At 39.8% G+C, this 21,327-nt stretch overlaps 1 protein-coding gene across 2 annotated transcripts in view; it reads left to right on the plus strand.

Annotated features, from left to right (window-relative positions):
• Nucleotides 1–20,752, plus strand: part of zmym2 (zinc finger, MYM-type 2) — a 36,718-nt gene extending 15,966 nt beyond the window's left edge. For both annotated transcript variants that reach the window (XM_044131835.1, XM_044131837.1), the window contains 17 exons: nucleotides 1,335–1,450; nucleotides 1,826–1,945; nucleotides 2,300–2,450; nucleotides 2,683–2,855; nucleotides 2,969–3,134; nucleotides 3,909–3,937; nucleotides 4,409–4,550; nucleotides 5,696–5,817; nucleotides 6,954–7,089; nucleotides 7,220–7,360; nucleotides 10,700–10,824; nucleotides 10,905–11,085; nucleotides 12,080–12,222; nucleotides 13,758–13,872; nucleotides 14,950–15,192; nucleotides 15,918–16,059; nucleotides 16,889–20,752. In XM_044131835.1, the coding sequence (XP_043987770.1) occupies nucleotides 1,335–1,450; nucleotides 1,826–1,945; nucleotides 2,300–2,450; nucleotides 2,683–2,855; nucleotides 2,969–3,134; nucleotides 3,909–3,937; nucleotides 4,409–4,550; nucleotides 5,696–5,817; nucleotides 6,954–7,089; nucleotides 7,220–7,360; nucleotides 10,700–10,824; nucleotides 10,905–11,085; nucleotides 12,080–12,222; nucleotides 13,758–13,872; nucleotides 14,950–15,192; nucleotides 15,918–16,059; nucleotides 16,889–17,111 (2,468 nt within the window). In that variant the 3' untranslated portion in view covers nucleotides 17,112–20,752. The remainder of the gene's footprint in view (nucleotides 1–1,334; nucleotides 1,451–1,825; nucleotides 1,946–2,299; nucleotides 2,451–2,682; nucleotides 2,856–2,968; nucleotides 3,135–3,908; nucleotides 3,938–4,408; nucleotides 4,551–5,695; nucleotides 5,818–6,953; nucleotides 7,090–7,219; nucleotides 7,361–10,699; nucleotides 10,825–10,904; nucleotides 11,086–12,079; nucleotides 12,223–13,757; nucleotides 13,873–14,949; nucleotides 15,193–15,917; nucleotides 16,060–16,888) is intronic.
• The last annotated feature ends 575 nt before the right edge of the window (nucleotides 20,753–21,327 follow it).

A 21,327-nucleotide genomic window follows, 5' to 3' on the forward strand; every position in this document is an offset into this window, starting at 1 on the left:
AACACTTCATTAATTAAAAACAGATCAGCTCTAATTCCAGGCCTCAACATCTGGTGTAAAACAACACCAGTTAGTCAGGTTTATGTTTTTAAACTGAGAGAAGTTCTCGGTTTGTTGAACATGGATTTGCTCTGTTCCATATTCAGTATAAATAACAATAAATATACTTGGATCTATGATCAGGAACGGTGGTGTGCAAAATGATTTCCTTATTTTTTATTTTTTTTTGCATGATTGTCACACTTCAGTGTTTTAGAACAACAAACTAATTCGGGATTGTTTTTAAGTTTTTTAAAGTAATCTCAATAGCATTTAGGTGAGGACTTTGACTAGGCCACTCCAAAGTCTTCATCTTGTTCTTCTTCAACCATCTGTAGGTGACAGCACTTACAGATGACCGAATGTTCTCTTTTGAATTTGTGTTTCCATTTATGACAGCAGGTCTTCCACGTTCAGAGGCAGCAAAACAGCCCCAGACCATCACTCTACCACCACCGTGTTGTACCGCTGGTATGGTGTTATTGTTACCCCTAATGTAACGGGCCACAAACTCACAAAGATTAAACTTTTTCACTTGTCGGTCCTCTGAAAGTTTTCCCAAAACTCTTGGGGATTATCAAGACATGTTCTGGGAAACACTGGTAGCCCAGGCTTGTCGTTCTTGTTGTTGCTCAGTCGTGGTTTTCATCTTGGAACTATTTTTGGCCTGAGGCAAGTGAGGCCTGCACTTCTCTGGATGTTGTTGTTGGGTCTTTATGACCTCTTGGATGAGTCATTGCTGCACTCTTACTGTAATTTTAGTCGGGGAGCCACTCTTGGGAAGCTTCGCCACTGGTCCATGTTTTCTCCATGTGTAGACAGCGACTCTCACTGTGATTCCTGACGCCATGGAAACGGCTGGGTGACCCTATCCAGAGTCATTTCGGTTACTTTCTTTCTTATTTGCATCTCGATATAATGTCTAGCTTCTGAAGAGACGATCACTTTCTCACACAGGGCCACAGAGGTCTTGAGTTTTTTCTCCCTTAAACATTCATTTAAAAACTTTATTAATTATTTTTTTTTGCTTACTTGTGTTTCTTTTGACTATTCAAATTGGTTTGAAACATTGAAGTGCGACAAAATGCGAAATATGGGAAATCAGGAAGATTTTTCTACACTACTGTATCTGTGCTTTTTTTGTTATTTTTCATGAATCAGTTGCAGTTTTTAATTTGTGACCAGTAAATTAGTACAAACTAATTTATGTATCAAGAGGGGCCCAAAAATACAACAAAAAAAACGTTTATTTTTGTACATTTTTTGTGTGTGTGTGTGTGCGTGTGTGTGTGCAGACAAGGAACCTACGTGTCATTTCTGTAAAAGAAGCTCATTGCCGCAGTACCAGGCCACGCTGCCAGAGGGCGACATCCTCAACTTCTGCAGCTCCCAATGTGTTACCAAGTTTCAGGTGAGATCTTAAAACGAAAGATGCTTCTGCTGTGTTGATGCTGTAGATTAAAAGTAAAACAGCTCTGTGGTAGAGGAGGAAAAGGGTTTGTAAAAACAACACATATTTCTATTTTATGTGTTTGTGTGTGCGCTTTGGGTTTTTACTTTCTTGGTGCATCTCAATAAAATAGAACATTGTTAAATTGTTTATATATTCAAATGAATCAATACAAAAAGAAAAACGTTTCTTATACAGGTTTAGTAGACACAGCGTAACATATTTAAGGAGTTCATTTCTGTTCATTTCAAGATTTTAACCCAATTAAATTAGTTTAAAGAACGTCACAGTTTTATGCCTGACTTTTTTTGTTTATTTTTTGTTCTTTCTTTACAGAACGCTTCCCTTCCGACAGCCACCAATGGTCAGATGCCCCTCAGCAACAGCTCTGTCCAGCTGAAATGTAACTACTGCCGAGGCGCGTTCAGCCTGAAGCCCGAAATTCTGGAGTGGCAGGTCAGACCTTCAGAAATGTCCCAAAGTATCCCACTAGTTGTCGGACCACATTTTGGACAACAAAGGAGCAACTAGTAGACATTAGATAGATGAGTTTTCACTTCATTTAAGCATTTCTATCTCTGTTTTAAAAGTAGAACTGCTAAAAATGAGCCAGCTCTTTCTTTAAAGTATAAACAACTTATCTAATATTTATTTGAAAGCATTTTCCAGTCACTACAAAAGAACTTCGCTATCATTTTTCTTATATAGACGTAAAAATGTGGGAGGAAAAAAAATACATTTTTTATGGCAAAACAACTAATCTGGACTTGAAATGGCTGCAGTAATATTGACATAAATGTGTGTTTTCAGGATAAGGTCTATCAGTTCTGCAGTAAGACATGCTGTGAGGACTACAAGAAGCTCCACTGCATCGTGACGTGTTGCGAGTACTGCCAAGAAGAGAAGACCCTTCATGAGATGGTCAAGTTCTCTGGCGTCAAGAGGCCCTTCTGCAGCGAAGGTACCGCCTCAGTTCTCCTCAAGGACACTTAACGAATGCAGCTTTTCCTTCAGAGGTTGAAGTAGGTACAATTTGAGTGTTTTTCTGAGCTGCTTTAGTGAAATCGGGTTCTTAAGCAGCTCCTTTCTCCTAATTCAAAGTCATTAAAGTTTGAGTAAATCAAATTGTCTCTTTTTCTTCATCCTGCTAATTTTTTTTATTTTATTTTTTTATTTGTTTTCTGCTCCTCCAGGCTGCAAGCTGCTGTTTAAACAGGATTTCATCAACCGGCTGGGGCTGAAGTGTGTGAGCTGCAACCACTGCAGCCAGCTGTGCAAAAGAGGCATCACCCGGCAGCTCGGCAACATGACCCGGGACTTCTGCAGCGAGGCCTGTGCCAAAAACTTCAACGACTGGTATTACAAGGTCAGCTCTCTCCTGAAGAAAAGTTAAACCGATTCACAGGCGGTTTGTATTTGTTGGGGAGGAAGTGGGGGAAGGACGAAGGGGGCGTTAACGTTCCCCTGCTTGGCCACCAGGCGGCGAGGTGCGACTGCTGTAAGGTTCAGGGAAACCTGACGGAGTCAGTGATGTGGCGGTCGGAGATGAAGCATTTCTGCGACCAGGAGTGTCTGCTGAGGTTCTACTGCCAGCAGAACGACCCCATCATGGTCACCCAGAAGGGACCAGAGAACACCATGCTGGGTACGGACCGAGCCGCTTCCTGTACATTGTAGTAATCAATTATTCTAGTGGTTAATTGAATTTAAAAAAAAGCGTAAAGTTCTGCAGATTTTTTATTTTGCCACTTTTTCATACAGTATTAGAAATGCTTACATCAAGGCTGATCTGCCAGACAATGATTTTTTTATGTTAAGTTCAAATTGTATATATTTTCTGTACAGTTTTGGCTCTGAGCTCTTTTTAGCATCTATAAACTCCAGTTATCAATGAAATCGATTACTAAATTAATTGACGATTATTTCAATAATTGATTTATTACGATTAATCTGATTAATGGTTTCAGCCCCAATATATTTATGTTTGTTTTTAGGGGAAGTTTAAGCCTTTCAACAAACTGTTCTGTTCATAAAGCTTCTTATTCTACGAGCTTTTATTTGATCAGCTGTAGTCAGTAAAACTTTCAGGAAAAGTCAGTCATGGCAACAGATCCGGTATCTATGTCACTCTGAAGGAACTCTCAAAAAGTAATGGATGTGTACAAAACCGCCAGTTTAGAAAACCTGTATCAAGAGAAAAAAACAAACAAAAAAAGATCCCAAGTCTCTTATTTCCACTATTTTTCCTAATATCCAACAAAACACAAACTATTGCTACTAAAATTGAGGCACAGCTACTTTACAGTCTCTGTTCAGTGTTTACACTTCATTTGAAGAAAATCTCAACAATTGAGCAGTCTGCTTGGAAAATGAACTCTTTTTGAGGTAATCTGTGTGTTTTTGTTTTTTTACCTTATAGGTATAGACATGCACGCCGCAAAGGCTGGGGTAAGTAAGAATGAATAGATAAAAATCAAATACTTTTCTTGAGAACATGTAATTATTTGTAATGTATGACAAATCAAACCTTTCACACCTCCAGATACGTAATTAATCAGTTAGTGGCATAATAAATACAATATATATTTTTTGAAGAGCAATTTTGTTTAGAGAGACGTTGAAATTAATTTTACTTATGGGTTCGGTTGTGTGTTTCATTTATTATTTTTGGTTGTCGTGTTTAAAAATATGAAATATCTTTTGGTTCCAGTGTTAAGTGTTTGTTACCAAATTTAAGTTCATTAGAGCATGAACTTGAATTATTATGCCATTATTGTTTAAAAATGGTCTCAAAACCACAACGTTATCGTTTATGGGAGTAATTACTGCCTCAATTTGTGGTGGTAGCCGGCCTACCTGCAGACTAGCCTGTGCTGTTTTCCGTTTACGCTGACCGCGTCGTTTTCTCACTCATTCCAGCTGGTGAACCAGAGTGCTGTGGCGTACTCCACTGGAGGAGTGATCAGAGATGTGAAGAATAAGGCGGTGCTGTGCAAACCGCTCACCCTGACCAAAGCCACCTACTGCAAACCACACATGCAGAGCAAGCATCTACAAACGGGTAAAATACCACACAGACGCAGCCAGTCGAACTTTGCCCTCATTTTGTCGCTTTACCACCACAAACCCTGAAGGCTTGTAGATGTATTCAGAGTAGAATGGGACTCTGCAAAGTGTTAATATCAGCTACTGTTAGATCTGTAAATTATATTAATTTGAAAGTTTGGTGTACCATGACAAAATATGGGAAAAAGTAAAAATGATCCTATATGTTTTGTTTTTTTTGTCAGGCTGGGCTATAAATCAATTTCTTTGGTTTTTGAAGATTTAATATTTAGAAAATCTGTTTAAAAAAAAAAAAATTTCCTCACCAAAGCTCTTCTTGGGTTCCATAGCTCACAGTGACGTCAGCACTTCTACGGCCGCCATCTTGTTTGACAAGCGTGCCTTACAGCTTACAGCTTCTATATATTTCTATTTGGATGTATTTCTACAGTGGAATGTAAGAGTCAGGCTAAGATATACATATTTTTTGTTTTAAACATATGACAGTAAAGTCAAAATAATACAAGGATAAAGTGTTATTACCAGAATAAAGTCATATTACTTTATGACAAAGTAATAATTTTATGAGAACTCCAAACATAAAAAATAAAAAGAAATTTTAAGTTAATACTTCTTTAAAATTTAAAACATTCTTCCAATCCAAGAAAATATTCAGACCATTTTCTTGTATTTAAACAATAATTCTCATAGCCCAGCCTTGATAGTCTGTCGTAAACCTCACAGAAGGGACGATTGGAATAAAAATAAAAGTGAGGGGGTGGAGGAATCAATCTGTTATGGGAAAAAAAAACCCGAAAGTTACATATGTGACTACGGTTCTATGAATCCCGGATGACCGACGGAGATTCTCGGTCACTCAGAATCCTTGCATTTCGCGAGAAGATTCTGTAGGAACAGAGCCTCAGATGACGTCATGCTATACAGCCTCTGATTGATCATCCAATATGTCACAGGTGTGACTCTGTTGATATTATTACTCGAACGGTTCATGCGCGAAGGGAACATTCAGTGCTTTCAGCACCGCCCTCTGGCGGTCAGTAGAAGTAAGATTTTATATTCAAGCCCAGCGTGTTGCACAGAAGGAATTCTGCTCTCACTGATTTGCTCATGCTGTACACTGTGGCATTTCTCTGTCTGCAGATGTAGATGACGGTGTGAAGAGGGAGTATATTCCCGTACCCATCCCTGTACCCGTCTTCATCCCAATGCCTATGAACATGTACGCCCAGGTCACCCCCACTCCAGTGTCTATGCCTCTACCGGTGAGCTCCGTGTTTCATCAACGCATTCACCGTTAAAAGTAAACGCACACACACACACACACAACGGACCGGGGGGTCCAATGTTGAGGCCCTCTGAACAATTTCTGGCGGCTGATTCGTAGATTGGAGCAAATCTGGTTTGTAAACATAGATGGGTGATTTCATCTTTTAGACCACAGGCATCAAACTCCAGTCCTGGAGGGCTGCTGTCCTGCAACTTTTAGATGTGCCTTTGCTTCACCACCTGAATAGAATATTAGGTCATTAAGGCTCTGGAGAACTGATCTACACAAGGAGGAGGTCATTAAGACATTTCATTCCAGTGTTTTGTACCTGTGGCATATCTAAAAACTGCAGGACAGTGACTGGAGGACTGGAGTTTGAGACCCCTGGTTTAGGGCAATGTTTTGTTTCTTTTTTCCCCGCCAGGGGGTCTTTTGTGGGTTCTACTGTCTCTTATTCGAAAGTAGGCTGACAGGAAAGGGGGAGAGACAGAGGGGAAGACATGCGGCAAACGTCGGCCGGGTCCGGGAATCGAACCCGCGACCGCCGCGTCGAGGACTGAAGGCCTCCAAATGTGGGTCGCGCTGTCCCGTACGCCACCACAGCACGCCCATGGTTTTTTTTTTTTTTTTTTTGGGTTTTTTTTTACAGATGGATAACATCATCTTAAAAAGTATTGGGCACAAAAAATGGTTTTGCATTTATTATTTGCATTTATTGCAGATTATTCTAACTAGAACCACAAACGTCAACTTAATTTTTCTTGAAAGCAAACTTTACTTCTAATTGTGTAAGACTTTTTTTTTTTTTTTATACATTTGCTTCTGCAACAATCTACCAATTAAAAGTCGGACAATTTTGTTAATTTTATTAGAATTGACATGTTTTAGTTTATTGAGCAGATAAAATAATAAAGCACAACAAATGTTTTTTTTTATTTTTTTTTTTTAAGAATGTTACAAAAGATATTAAAAACTGTGGCCCCCCCGAGTGCTTTCATCTCAACATCTTTGACCCTTATGGTAAAATGTTTGGACACCACCGAAGGATCAATTAAAAAAATAAAGCCTTCTGGAATTGGAAATATTCAAGGTGATCCAATTTTATTAAAACCTAAATCTCGCTCCTTCCAGGTTCCTGTGCCTGTGTTTCTGCCCACCACGCTGCAGGGGGCAGAACAGATTATTCACACCATGAAAGATCTGAAAAGCGAGGCGCCCTCTAATACCGCAGAGGCGGCTATTGTCATCGACGACGAGGAGAAACCAGGTGAGAGTCTGCCGAGATGTGCCGAGTCGCACGTGGCTCTGTTGAAGCGCGGACGCTTCAGAAACAAGTCGGCTCAATAAAACCTGCCGGAAGTGTCGACAGTAAGAGTCTGCCTGGTCGAACGTTTCAGATGTGAAGCCGTTGGCGGTGAAGAGAGAGAGTGTTAAGGAGGAATCCTCCAGCTGTGGCACCAAAAAAGAGGAGATGGTGAAGGAGGAGGAGGAGGAAAAGTATGAGCCCGACCTGGACTTAGAGGCAGACTACCCTCAAGGTAAACACCGTCCTCACAGCCGGGCCGGCGCTGCATCAACATACTGAGCCTTCCAAAAGTATTCACACCCCTTGGAATATTTTATATTTTGTGACATTTCTACCTCAGACTCAGGGCCGTGCAGAGACCTTTGGAGGGGCAGGGGCTCAAAGTTAAGAAAGGGCACATTGAACAAGATCTTAAAACACCAAACAACAACATAGATCAAGAATTTAATTGGATCCTACTGTATCATTGCCATCATGCAGGGAAATGCAAAGGAAATCTAGTCTATATTTTCCCCAACAATATAAAGTTTCTGTTTCTGCTGCTGACAGTCCTGGAGGGCTGAGTTGATCTGAGACTGTAGATGTTAAACAGACCAGAGGACAGAAAGTCTCTTCCTACTCTAGGAGGCCTCCAGACACTCAGGGGCTCCTAGAAATGGTTTAATTGTAACACAGACCATAGATCTAAACCTGTAGCATCATTTATAGAGAATGACATTATTACATTTTATTTAATGCATTCAGCTGAGGGGGAAAAAAAGTACATTTAGGATTTAATTAGGATGTTTACTTTGTAAAAGTTTAAAGAATCATCTTGATAGTTTGATTGTTGTTACCATGGCTACAATATGGTGTAATCTTTGTCTTTGAATTAGGTTTGTTCACAAATACATCACAGCAAATAACCAATAACTCTGCCAATAAACCTGGTCTCCCTCTCACAGATTCACCTTATCAATATCTAAACATGTTAGTGATGCTGAAGTTCTTAATAGGACGGGTTTTAGAGGGGGGGTTCTGTCTAAGGCCCCATATTACCTTGGGCCAGCAGCTTTAGCTTTATCTGGTTCAAATTGTGTAAAAAAAACTAAAGTGAAATTTTAAAAAATCCTATTAAGCACCTTTAACTATCAATTATTTGATTCGTTTAAAAAGTAGCCAATAAACAAGCCCTAAACTGTACTGATGTGAAGTCGAGCAGAAAGAACTGAGCTTTTGATTGTTTGGATATTTTTAGCTGCAGATGTGTTATAACATTTTAGGCAATGATTATTTTTTTAAATATTATTTAAAAAGGGAATTGAATTATTTGTATTTTTAAAAACTTTTCTAGTAAAATAAGCTTAAGTGGTTAAATGAAAAATATACAAAACATGGGAATATTATCAGAATAAGCAATAAAATAATCGATAGAATAACTGATCACTAAAATAATCGGTAGCAGCAGCCCTGTTGAGTTCAGGATGGTTCCTGTCATTCGGTTTTCCATCTTGTAGCGCTTTGCACTTTGAAAACAATTAAATTCTCGTCTCCTGAATCGGAAAATTGGACTTCCGACTTTTAAAGATGTCTTCATTCTCCTCCGACTGCATGATGCCGTTTCCTGACTTGTGTTTTCTAACAAGCCTTTAAGAAACAGCTGGATTAAATTAAACACACTGGGGACGCTGGTCACTTAGATTACTTCACCACATCTTATTTCATGTCATGTACCTCAAATTACTGACGTTTGTGGTTCTGACATGAAAAATGTGGAACATTTCAAAGCGCTGTGGTTGTTTCAAGACTCAGTTTGTCAAAGGCAAACTGTTGCTAAGTTCATAAGACTGAATCATTTGAACATTCGGCCTGTGCAGCGATCAACACGTTATACCCAAAATGCCGTTCTGTCACCGTCACGGTGTCGGCCAAGCTCCAGGAGTCGCTTTAATTCAATCTGAACCATTACTCTCTGTTCTGTTATCGCTCTTGTCGCGTCACATTTTTGTCTGCAGAGGAAGAACTGAAGCTTTAGCACATTGCGGCTTGTTTGTTTATTCGGATTTATCCCGCTAGCTGTCTGGCACACGGCCGGATACGGCCAAAAAAAAATGAAACGTCTTCGTCTCTCGGGTCCCTTATGATTTTCTCGTTGACCTTCTCTGTTTCAGTTTGTCACTTAATAGAGCCTCTTATCTGGCACCATCTGAATCTGTCGCTTTCTGGTGGTGCAGTGCAACAGCTGAGGCAAATATTTCTCCCTCTGTGGGTTTTTAGGCTCTGTTTTAGCACCGTCGAGGCTCATGTTTTTAAGGTCTGGATTTTGTCAAGGGATTTGGAAAAGTGCCGGAGTTGTCATCATCTCGCTTTATATTTGGGTGTGAAAAACTTTTCTTGCTGCGTGATTGAAGGTTTATTGGGTTATCTTGGACAGTCAGTCCCTGATTACTCACATACAGGGGAGAAAAAAAGTTTAAAAAAAAATATTTCATACACCACAAATTGATTTGAAGGTAGCATTATTTATAGCAGAACGACAGATTTGTAAATAAGCCAAAAAGTAATAATTGGAGTGTCTTTAATGACAGATGTGCCCTATTACATTAAATACCACAGCTGCATTTAATGCTGAGCTTGTTCTCTGTGTTGGGTTTTGCCTTTGAAAACTGAATTTATGATTAGAAACGCAACCCGCAGAGAGCTGCGTAAAGGAGCTGCGAGTAGATATTTTCCCCACATAAAATCTGGCTCTCTGTTGTAGAGGACTCCATCTTCAACCGCTGCATTTCCATTCCAGCCATCGCAGTGGACGTCCCGCTAATGTCGAACAAACAAATTCGCAATTGCAGTGTTTCCGTTAAATACGAAGCGCAATTAAAATCCTTTGAATGTGTTTTGTTCACACGACAAGTCCTTAAAAGATATGTTGCGCAGTCATCCTGTGAACACTTCCTGTTGTCTTTTTCTTCGTTGGTTTGTGCCACTGGCATCTGGTTGTTAGTCATGTGACTCGTCTGATGGAAAAAAAAAACAAAAACATGTTTGCGTTGCAGTTTTGCCCCCCTAAAAATAACCCATCTCATCTCATAACTTTATTGTTAAGTTTTTTTTTGTTTTGTTTTTTTTAATTGCCGTGTTTTCATTAAGCAAATGTACTTTTGAAATGTCAAATTGTGGTTCCAGTTATACAGTCATTGGAAGACAAAATGTTAGTCAAGTTTATTTGAATAGAAGTTCAAAGAGCTTTAGGTAACAAAAACGTCATCCAGTGAAACGAGCAATAAACATTACATTCAGTCAAATATGTTCATCAAAATCATTAAGCAAATATAAATAAAATATATCAATCGACGTTAGAGCAGTTTTCCAGTTTGCTGCTTCTCCATGTTTGGTTCTGGGGATGCGGAGTAGAAACCCAAACGTTTGCAGCATGATGGGGAAACAATTTGGCCTCAACGTCGAGCTCTTTTAGAGAGAACTGTGAAGGAAGGACTTAGGATTTCCTTAACTGGCTCCTCATTTTAACTCATTTCTGCATATTTGAACAAATCGGCGAATAATTCAGCTGCTCTTTTGTGCGTGCTGTCCTCAGCGTCGGATCCTGTCCCGGTGCTGGAGGGAATGGACGAGGACATGAGCTTTTCTCTGCCTCCCATCCTGGCCGAGGAGAAAGAGGAGCTGCAGGAATCTGCGCCTCGACCTCGGTCCAGAAGACTGGTGCGTGTGGACGCGTGCACATGACCGTGCTGCCCTCCAGCTCAACACGCAGCCTGATGACTGTAACGATTGTGTTGCAGGGCAGTAAAAGGCAGGCCATGGAGGATCTGCCTTCGTCCTCTCCGTCGCGTCCAAGCAGCAACTTGGAAGGAAGATCGCTGCCCCTCAAGTCTCGCTACGGCATCAACGCCTGGAAACGCTGGGCGCTGTCCCTCTCTGACCAATCAGAAGACACCAAAGAAAAGGATATTTCCAAACCAAGTGAGCTGAACCCAGACATATAAATGCAAAACTAGAATGCAAACGTGAAGTGAATGGTTGATGAGCTGACATTTCCATAAAGAAAAAGGTTCAGTTGGTCTATTTCAAGCACTTTATTTCTACACACAAGATGCATGTTGATACTTTTAACGTCTCCACATTACTGCTAATGTCGGTTCTGTGACACCTACAACGTGGGATTTTGATTCAACTTTATATCTGGTGCCTCTTTATTTTTACATGTAAAAGGGAAAAAAATGAAGAAATTATTTTGCAAGTGTTTTATTTTGAAATGGTAAGTTGCAGCCTGGACCTGTTTTTAATGATCGTTAACAAAGACGTTTGACAAAAGGTTCCGAACTGCAAAATTCAAAAGAAGCTTCTTTTTTTTTTTTTTTGCTTGAAAACATTTTTCTTAAAAATCAGAGAATTAAGTTTAGGATTTAATTATACTGGAAAATAACAGAGTAAGTAACATAACGTTACAGAAACAAGGTTCCTGCCTGGCCTAAAAGTATACAGTTTTATTTATTTAGATTTTTCAAGTCCAGATAAGGTTTTGAAAAAGACAGGAGTCTGGAAAGTCTGTAGATTTGTTTTTCATTTATTCTTTTATTTAATTGATAAAACCTTAAATTGTGGGGAGGAAAAAAAAGGAGGATTTTCACTTTTACAGTTTTTAAGCTGGGTTTGATTGGGACACCAAGCAAACTCATAGTTTTGGTATTTTTTTTTTTTTCCAAAACTACATAAACGTATCGCGGCTTACAAACTAGTTAATTAGTTAACTCACTTATGTTTGTTGCTTTTTGCTGTTACCTCCCTCTGTCTTCTCCCTCCACTGACACATAAACACTTAGAGACCTGGAGAACTTTTCTGGTTGGTGGTGGATTTTGCTACAACCTCAATGAATCAACACAGTTATTATTATTTCCCTCCCTGTTGTGAAGTTTATTCGTAGTAAGAGCCTCTGCGTGTTTCCGTGTCTCGCAGCTCGGTCGAAAAGCAACCTGTTGTCGTTGAACGGAGAGGAGCTGAACGCCGCTCTGTCCCGGTTCGTCAGAGAGGTGTGCCGGCCAAACGGGGAGCGCTACTCTCCAGACAGCATCCTCTACCTCTGTCTGGGGATTCAGCAGGTCAGTGCACTGAAATGTTTACCACCAGATCCCACAAAGCTTCAACCACTGAGCAAGAATAACTGGTACAGAAATACCAGACGGATTGACAGGAACCCGGAGGTTACCGCTCAACGCGATGTTGGCTCCCAAATAGCATTTGGTGCAGCGTCCAGTGTACTGGGAGGTTTTATGTTGAGTTAAAAATGTCTTCACCTAGTGGTCATGGACGTGAACTGCAATTTGTCAATATGACTGAGATCCAGACGGTTAAAGACAGAAAACGTTTGGTTATCGTTCCTCCTGCACTAATCATCCATGATGATGCACGGGTTACCTTTTTTTTTTGTCTTTTTTTGTTTTTGTTTTGGGCGGCGGGGATCAGGGGGTTCTGGAAATTAGAGTAAATTTTGCCAAAAAAAATCTTTTTAATGCTGTTTTCGTGTCGACTGCTTTCACCTGTAGTGTCGACTCTTCTGCTTTCCCAAAGTTGTGCTTTTGGGTTAATCCACAAAAAACAATCATTCATAGCATCACGTTTACCAATGACACACGTTTATCTTTTTCTAAATACAATCATATGAGCTTTTAGTTTTTGAGAAATATGAAACTTGTAGAGTCGCATGTCGATTTAGCCTGTTGGTGGGAAAATGACTAAAGGAAAACTCAAGATTTCCTCTCCTATATAAAATAAAATACAACAGAAATGTTACACTGCAGGCTAGCAACAAACTCGAACTGAACTCTTTTTTTTAATACATTACTAATTGCTTGTAATGTAGTTTATTTGTTTTTTTTATGTTGTTGAGGATTTATTTTTTTGTAAAAACAGATTTGTTCTTTTTATTTTACTATAGACCCAATCCAGAAAATGTCATTTACAAAATCAGTATATAGGTTGTTGTTTTTTTCTAGGTATCAGCAAATACCTAGTCTGATCAAATGTATAAATTAACAATTTTCCTCATTTTACTGGCTTTATTTGTAACAACTGTAATAAAATAGGGTAAACAATTCAATTTTCAAAATAAGTGTAAAACATTAAAACGGCTTTTGCTGACATGGCTGTTCTGTTTTCGGAGGTAGGAACCATGTTTAGGGTGAGTGTTTCCTGTAGGACGGGTTTGGGTGGTGCACAGCCTTTTCCCTCCTCTTCACCCATGTGAGGATCAGAGCGTGGCTGCTGAGAGGAGCACGTTTTTTTATCTAAACTCATCACGCGTTGGAGTTTTCGGGCAGGAAAATGTGAGATCTGACGTTTGAGAATGTTGATTCAAGTTTTGTTGAACGTTTCTAGAGTAATTTAGTTGAATTGTTTCAGTCTTGGACCTGCAGGTATCCTCTCTTTTGTTTGTTGACGTTACTCCTGATAGTCTACGTGTCCTTGTTGTTGTGTCCGGTGATTATATCATTGCTGTTCACATCCTGACCAACTGTGATGTCGACCTTTTTTTCTGAGGACGCTAAAGCTTCGTCGGCAGACGGCCTCAAGTCTCCATGTCTGTCCTCTGTACTGATGTGAGCTTTTCTCTCTCTCTCTTTCTCTCCGTTTGAAGCATCTTCACGCCAAAGGCCGGAAGGATGATCTGTTCAGCGACCCGTGTTACCAGCAGTTTGGAGAGGAGCTCAACAAGGTGCTCAAAGACTGGCAGCCCAGTGTGCTTCCTGATGGTAAGAGGAGCTGAACCCGCAACCTGCACACCAAATCCTACTGCTGGAAAATTGTGTTGTTTTGTTTTGTTTTCACTCCCTTAAATTCATCTTTAGCAGCAGTTTTTAAACGCAGCTAGAGCGCATGTGTCAAGCTTGAGGCCTGGGGCCCAAATCCAGCCCACCATTTCTTTCTATGTGGCCTCTAGACTCCAGAAGGATGAAGGAGTAGAACCTTCAAGAGAAGTCATGTGCTTAAATATCATTTTATCAATCAAATCAAAGCAGCTTTTATCAGAATATTGGTAAATTACATCAATCTGTCCCTCCAGTCTTTCTGCAATTCCACAATCTCAGAAAATCATGCAAATCCATAAACCGCTGTACTTTTTTTTTTTTTTTTTGCACTAATACATAATTGAGGTCATAGCAAATTTTTAACAGAAATAGAACAAAGTTGTATGAGAATTAAGTCAAAATAATACAAGAATATTGCAGCTTTATTCTGGTAATATCACAACTTCATTCCTGAAATGTGATGACTTCATTCCCATAACATAATGAAGTTATTCAACTTCATTCTTGTAACATCATGACTTTTGTCTCGTAATTCAGTTTAATCTCAGTACTGCCCTAATATCTTGTTAAATTAATGTTTAATTTTGAGACGTTTCGAATGACGACACAGCCGTTTACAGATATTTGAACCGTTTAGTTGGTTTCTGGCTCCTCTTGAAGACGTTCATGATGTTGGTGTGACCTGATGTGAAAATGCGTTCCACGTCCCCGAGCCAGAGGCCATCAGTGAAACATGTGAAGCTGCATCTCTGCGTGGCGCCTGGAAACAACATCACCTCTCACTGATAACACAGTGACATGGTGAAGTGGCAGCATGGCAGGACGCGGGTGTTCCTGTCAGCGTCCAGCGGGTCATGTCCAGTGATTATAACCTTTCTGCTGTTCACATCCTGATGCTCTGTGATTGCATTTTTGAAGTTATATGAGGACATGCAGGGGGGCACAGGGGGATCCTAGTCTGCTGCACGGCGACCGTAGGTTCCTCACAACGGTTACCGGAGTGCTTTGTGCTGCGTTCAGGCTCGCTGTGGGGCCGGGTGGAGGAGCAGAGCCTGTGGAGCGGCCGGCACCTCGGGGAGCAGAGTCCGGCCTCCCTGCTCCGCTCGCTGGTCTACCTGAACACCAAATACTTTGGTCTGCGCACCGTGGAGCAGCACCTGCGCCTCTCCTTCGCTAACGTTTACGGGCCCGATACCATCCATCCTGTCACCAAGGAGCACAGCGTCTGCATCCGCGTGCCCTCCATCCCTCAGGATCACCACGGTAACGCAGCTACCCGTGTTAGCTTTCTGTCAATTTTTTATGGACGTGGATGATTATGTTGTTGTTGTTGTTTTTTTTTTTTCTAAAGTAACATGGTGGCAATACCAAGTTAACAGCTGGTTTAAGACTCCTTTAAACTCCTTTAGTAGTTTTTTTTATTTTGTTATTTTTTTTTATTCTGGAATATGATTGTTTAATAAGAGAAATTAATCAGGTGCTTCACTGCAAAAACACCAAATCTTACCAATTATCTTATTACACTTGAAATAACAGAGAACTAACTCATAGCTTGTTTTAAGTAATTTTCTAACATTGGTTAAATCTACAAGCTCCACTGGCAAATGTGGGTTTTTTTTTATACTTATAGCGACATTTTTTTCCCATAAGTGAAAAAATGTCCCAAAATGCAGTACCTTTTCCTCAACATTAAGTAATTATTCTCTTAAAACAAGCTGAAAAGTTACTTTTAAGTTAGCTTTATCTTACTTCAAGTAGACTAAAATATTTGCTCTAGAAACTAAACCAAACATACTAATAAGGTTTTGTGTTTTTGCAGTGTGTTGTAATATCTGGACTTCCTAAAATGTCATCTTTACCAAGCAACACTTTGCATATCTTTACCAGGATATTATTGTTTATGTTTTATTGCTTTTCCTCTTCTGGCGGACGTCTCTGTTCAATATTTCTCTGCCGTTCCTTTCTAAATGCTTTATTTCTATGCTCAGGTGAAGCACAGGCAGAATCTAGGAAGAGGAAGCGCAAGCAGGCCGAGGTCAAACGGGGTGAAAACGAGGCGGTCCACCCGTCTGTCCGCTGCCCAGTGAAGAAGCACGAGTGTCGTCTCTACGAGCTCTACAGATCCAAGTGGTAAACACACTTCAATCCACGCTCCACTTTTACTCTTAAAGCTGCTTCATGTATTTTAGCTGCAGCCTGAAAAACCTAAATCCCATTTGAATCACGTAACCGAGATTTACAGTTAAAATAGAAAACTGTTTGTGTTGAGTTATGAGTATCGGATCCCTTTGATACGATTGTGTAAAAATTTAATATCTCAGTATTTACAGACGCATGAAAAATGTCGAGGGTTTAGCATAATCTCATTTTACTCTTTTTCAAAGTCGGGGACTCAGAAAACTTGAGGAAAAATTGGAGACAAAATGCAACAATAAAAATAATCTAATACAATTTTAAGCTTAGGATAACAAAAAAATTATAATAGAATCAAATATATATTTTAGTAATTACTATAAAATATATGCTAATGTAACTGAATGTTATTTGACTGCCTGTCAAATTTATGGTTTGAGGCGGTATTTCTGCTAAACAAAGAATGTGCAAACTTTCTAAAAGTTGACGACTCTTTACATATTTTGTAAACTTGCCTGTTGGTTTGCAAAGAGATGCTGTTTGAGAGCCCCAGTATAAAACAGACAGAAAAAATCAGATCAAAAAAACATGGAGTCCAGGAGCACCTGGTCAGTCCTGTGATTAAAACTCTTTGCTGTTCACATCCTGAACTTTATGTTGACTGGTCAAAGATGAGGACTGAGAATGTGGCTTCATTTAGAGTTTCTCAAAGTTTTGGACTCTATTTTGTTTTGTCATCCTCTAACTTCTCCTTCACTTCTCCCCTAATCCTTCCTTCATCCTCCCACCCCATTTGTCTCCTCCTCCGTTTCTCCGTCCTGTCCAGTCCGCCGTTGCTATGGGAGCGCCTCGACGTCTTCTACGCCCAGCCGGACCCCGCCCGCGGCCCCGGCGACCCCGTCTGGTTCAGCTCCACTCCGCTGGAGCGTCAGATCCTCGAAAGCCTCCTGACCCGAGTCCTCCTGGCCAGAGACATTTACACAGACAAGCCACTCCGGGAGGAAGAGGAAGACGAGGAGGAGCGCTGCGAAGGACCCGGGGGAGAGTAGCGCCCGCTTTCGGACTCCCACTCAGAAACCCGACGAGAGCGTTCGGGGTAATCTAGTCGTACGTCGTCCCCTTCACCCGTCTCTTATCCTCGTCTCTTCACCGACTCTAGTGACTTACTGTTTCCTCCTGGTGAGGGACGCCCACAGCGAGCAGAGGAAGCTCACAGTGGCCCAGGCTTCTGCCTCAAACAGAAAGTCGGAGGACAAAGCCTTTGATTTGTTTTGGGTTTTTTTTTTTATTTTATTTTGTTTTTGTTTTAGAAGCTGGAGAAAAACGACGGCCACGTAGGTGAAACGAGACGAGTAAACGTAGAGAGCCGAAGCTTGTCCTTACCATCAAACACCCCCCCCCCCAAAACAAGAAAAAGGTTAAAAATGTACGTTTAACCTTGTGTGGATGTGAAGGGATATCAGGATATTGTTTCCAAAACATGCAAATTTTAGTTCTCAGGCCAGCAGCTCAGACATATAGGAATATCTCAGTCAGCCCCTCCTCAGGCCGCCACTCAAAGAAACCAGGAAGTCCCTCATCACATTCATGATTCATGTCCTTCTCACTCTCACTGGACAGAGGAAGTGAAGCAAAACCTACTGCAGCCGAACCCCCCGGGGAAACGAGATCCTTTGTTTAAATGTCATTCTCTCACTTCAGCAGGTTACGAGTCTGGAAGACTTTTAAAGACGTCAAGCTTCAGTTTAGTTACAAAGTTCGCATTGCATATTTTGAGTTTTAATTTTCTCGATTCTGAAACAAATTTTTTTTGAATTTCGGTTCCTCCCCGATAACGCTGTGAGGGGAGTGGGTCGGCGTTCTCCAAACGGTTTTATACAAAGGAGAACATCAAACATTAATTAAAATATTTCACATTCTGAGGGTTTTTTTTTTTTTATTATTCTATTTTTTATTTTTAAATTTTCATCCCACTTGGTTTACTGTTAATGCATTCATGCTAGAACTCCACTTGAGAGAATAACATCCTGTTGGTTCACCAACACAGACAGCATGTGACTTGTTCTGGTTCTGTGCTGCATCCAGTGTTCACGTGGCTTTATGCATATTAGAGATGCACTGATCAGATATTTTGTGGCCAGTTCCTGATGTCCAATTTTGGAAAGTTCTAACCTAACACCAGTTTTAGTTATTTCTTTAAAATCTATTATTAAAAACAAATGTATATCTTTTTTCCTTTCTACTTCTTGACACCATATTTATAGTAAAATAAAATTATGTCTAAGAACGAAATCGGGCCAAAGTTCCACAGCTTGCACTCTTCATCACTGAAAATCTACATTTAAGGTTTTTTGCTCTGACGCAGCTATAAACTAAAAACCCAATTGAAAAGACTGACAAAGATTAATCAAATTTATTTATTTTATTTTATTTATTTTTTTTCAATTTTGAACATCTAATACGCACCATCTTGAAAGACATAAATTTTTTAAAATATTACAGTGCATTCAAAATAATTTAATTTTCCGTTTTAATATCAGAGAAAAGACTGGTACGTTTTCATTAGTTCTCTCATTTATAGTTCAAGTGAGCAATTATTTATACGAGGAGCAGAGGTAACGTCACACCGTGTGAGGGAGAGAGCAGTCGATGTTACACAGCTCTGCAGTCAAAAGCATTCCACTATTTGAAAACAAATATTAGTTTACATTTTAAACCTACTTTACTTTAGGGGCACATCATTTCCTGCTTGAGCTGATACAATCCTCTTTAAAAGGAAAAACTGCAACTTTTCTACAATACCTTTAGCTTCCTGTTAGCATTGCTAAAAAGAAAGAAAAAAAAAAAGTGAACACCTGGAATGTTTTCTAGAACCTTCAAACATCCTTTGCGCTTCCTCTAACTACTTTTCCTTTTAAGTAAAGCCATACTACGTCATTCGGTAACAACTTCCACACAGAAGAGCTGCTTGGTTTTTCTGTGGTGTGTTTACTGACTGGGAAAAGAACGGATTTTTAGCTCCCAGCTGGTTTGGAGTCGACAAATGAGTGAAATCGGCCTGTTATTCCAGCAACCAGACAATTTCTTGGTGCATCTCTAATATTCTCCACTGTTTGTGATTCTCTTAAAAGTCCTCTTTAAACAAGCGAATCCTCAGATTTTGGCCTGTAGACGGGAACTGGTTTCATTAGCAACATCATAAGAGGAATCCAGACGTGTACATTGCAGTAGATGGTCAAAATCGACACCACCAGAAACTCAGAGATGCAGAATTTCAATGTCGGCCAGATTATTTAGATTAAATAAGCCTCCATTTATCTTTATTTCAGAATGTCCAGTTGGCTAAAGTTGTCTGTGAAAAGCGAAGGGAGGAAAAAGAACATTTGCTCAAACTAGCATCGTTAGCACAAGGCCGACTGAACGGCGTTTTCTGTAGCGATCGACTTACGTTGACGCTTGTACAAGGAGCAACTTTGACACATTCTTGAGAAATGTGTTTAGGAATCAGAGTTTATTTTTTGGGGGGTTTCCAGGTAAAAAGAAAGAAACCAAGTCGTCAGGATGACTCTGAGGTCACGAGGGCTTGAAAATCAACAATGTGATGTTTCATCATCTGTTGTTTCACTTCAGGTTTCTGTACACTCTTTATGAAGTCATCTTGTTTTTTTTCTTTTAAACCTGTATAACGTCTGCATTGACTAGGCTGCCTTACCTTCCAACATGCTGTGTCTCTATTGGTTCACCCTCCCTCGTGTGATGTAGCATTACCAGAGTACCGAACCCAGACTGTGTGTCATAAATGCGTCCGATTCAGGTTGGTTATCTCACACATCGTCAACGCAGGAAAAACAACTGCAGCTTGCAAACCTGCAGGATTAAAACTGTCTCTAAAACTTATTTATTCCTTTTTTTTTTTTTTTTTTTTTTTTGTTAATATGTTGGGATTTTGCGGCTGCCCTTTTCTTTTTCACTTTGTTTCCACTCATTGGTTGCTGTCTGTCTGTCCTGCGGTGGTGAAGGATCCCGTAAAGCATGAAGGATGATAGTTTGAATTCGGAGCACTTCTTTTCAAGTCTCCCATTTTCCTGACACTTTTTTTTTTTTAGGTGTCTATTACTGCAAAGTAAAAACTTTTGTTGTAGCAAATTATTAATTGAAAATTTTTTTTCGAAACAGTTGAATTAGACTTTTTTTTTTTCCTACTTGTCTCAAAGTTGGGTTTTTTGTGTGGAGCTAAAACTCTCAGACTTCAGGCTGTTTCTCCTGTTCTGTCAAACTTGCCTCGTGTGCGTCCGTTCCCTGAAGAACAGGTTGTGTTTAGAGGTCTGGGTCTGCAGTGAACACACACTATGGTGGTGTATTCCACAGGGAGAATCTTGGTCCGGTGGCTCCATGCAGCTTAAAAATCCAAACATTAAAATTTTCAGAGGAAACCAGTTAACCAGACTGATTTATTATTTGTTTAGGTTTTTTTTTTGTTTTGTTTTTTCCTTGCTGGACTGAGAGGCAACAACCAAACCTGCCACTGGTTTGGCCCTACAGTACACGCTGTGGCTGGCTTTAACGCCTAATGTGAATGTGCCTATCTGTATATAGTGAAAGTGAGTGATTGTGACCTGAATCCGATGCTATGTGTATGGGCTGTTCTGCCAATACGGTTATGTTTAATAAATGATTTCCTTTTTTCTAACCAGACTTGTTTGTGATGCTGTTTCAGGCGTCTGCTTGCTTGTCACTTTTTAACTTTTCCTTTTTAGTTGAGTTTTCGGTTGGGAAAGTAAGATCCTTTTTTTTTTTTTTATTCAGTGAAGTTGGTTTGCATCTTTAGGGCACATTTGAGTGAAAACTCAGTTTTTATGGCCATGTATGTGTAATTGTAGTAACGTAGACTCTAAAGTTGACTGCTGATGTTGCTTTAAAAGTTTCTTGATCAAAATAATTGAGTTTTAGGGAAAAAATTAAAAAAATCCCTTTCATTTTCAGAAGCACATTAATTTTCACTTTTTAATTCATGTTCAGCTAAGGTAACCCAAACAACAATTTTTTTTTTTTTTTTTTTTTTTTTTTACAAATAAAAATTAAAAAGTGAAAATTAAGTTTTCTGGGACTGAACAAGATTCCCCAGATTCTGTGTTGCAGCAGCTCAGCCTGAAAATTTGCTTCCTAAAGCTCTAAAGTTTAAATTAAAAGAGCAACTTCTAGCTGAATTTCAGTTCAGTTTTAACTTTATTAATTCGGTTCAGTTATTTAGCGCTGATTTGCAAA

The sequence above is a fragment of the Gambusia affinis genome, linkage group LG11 (assembly GCF_019740435.1).
Source record: "Gambusia affinis linkage group LG11, SWU_Gaff_1.0, whole genome shotgun sequence".
Lineage (NCBI taxonomy): Eukaryota > Metazoa > Chordata > Actinopteri > Cyprinodontiformes > Poeciliidae > Gambusia > Gambusia affinis.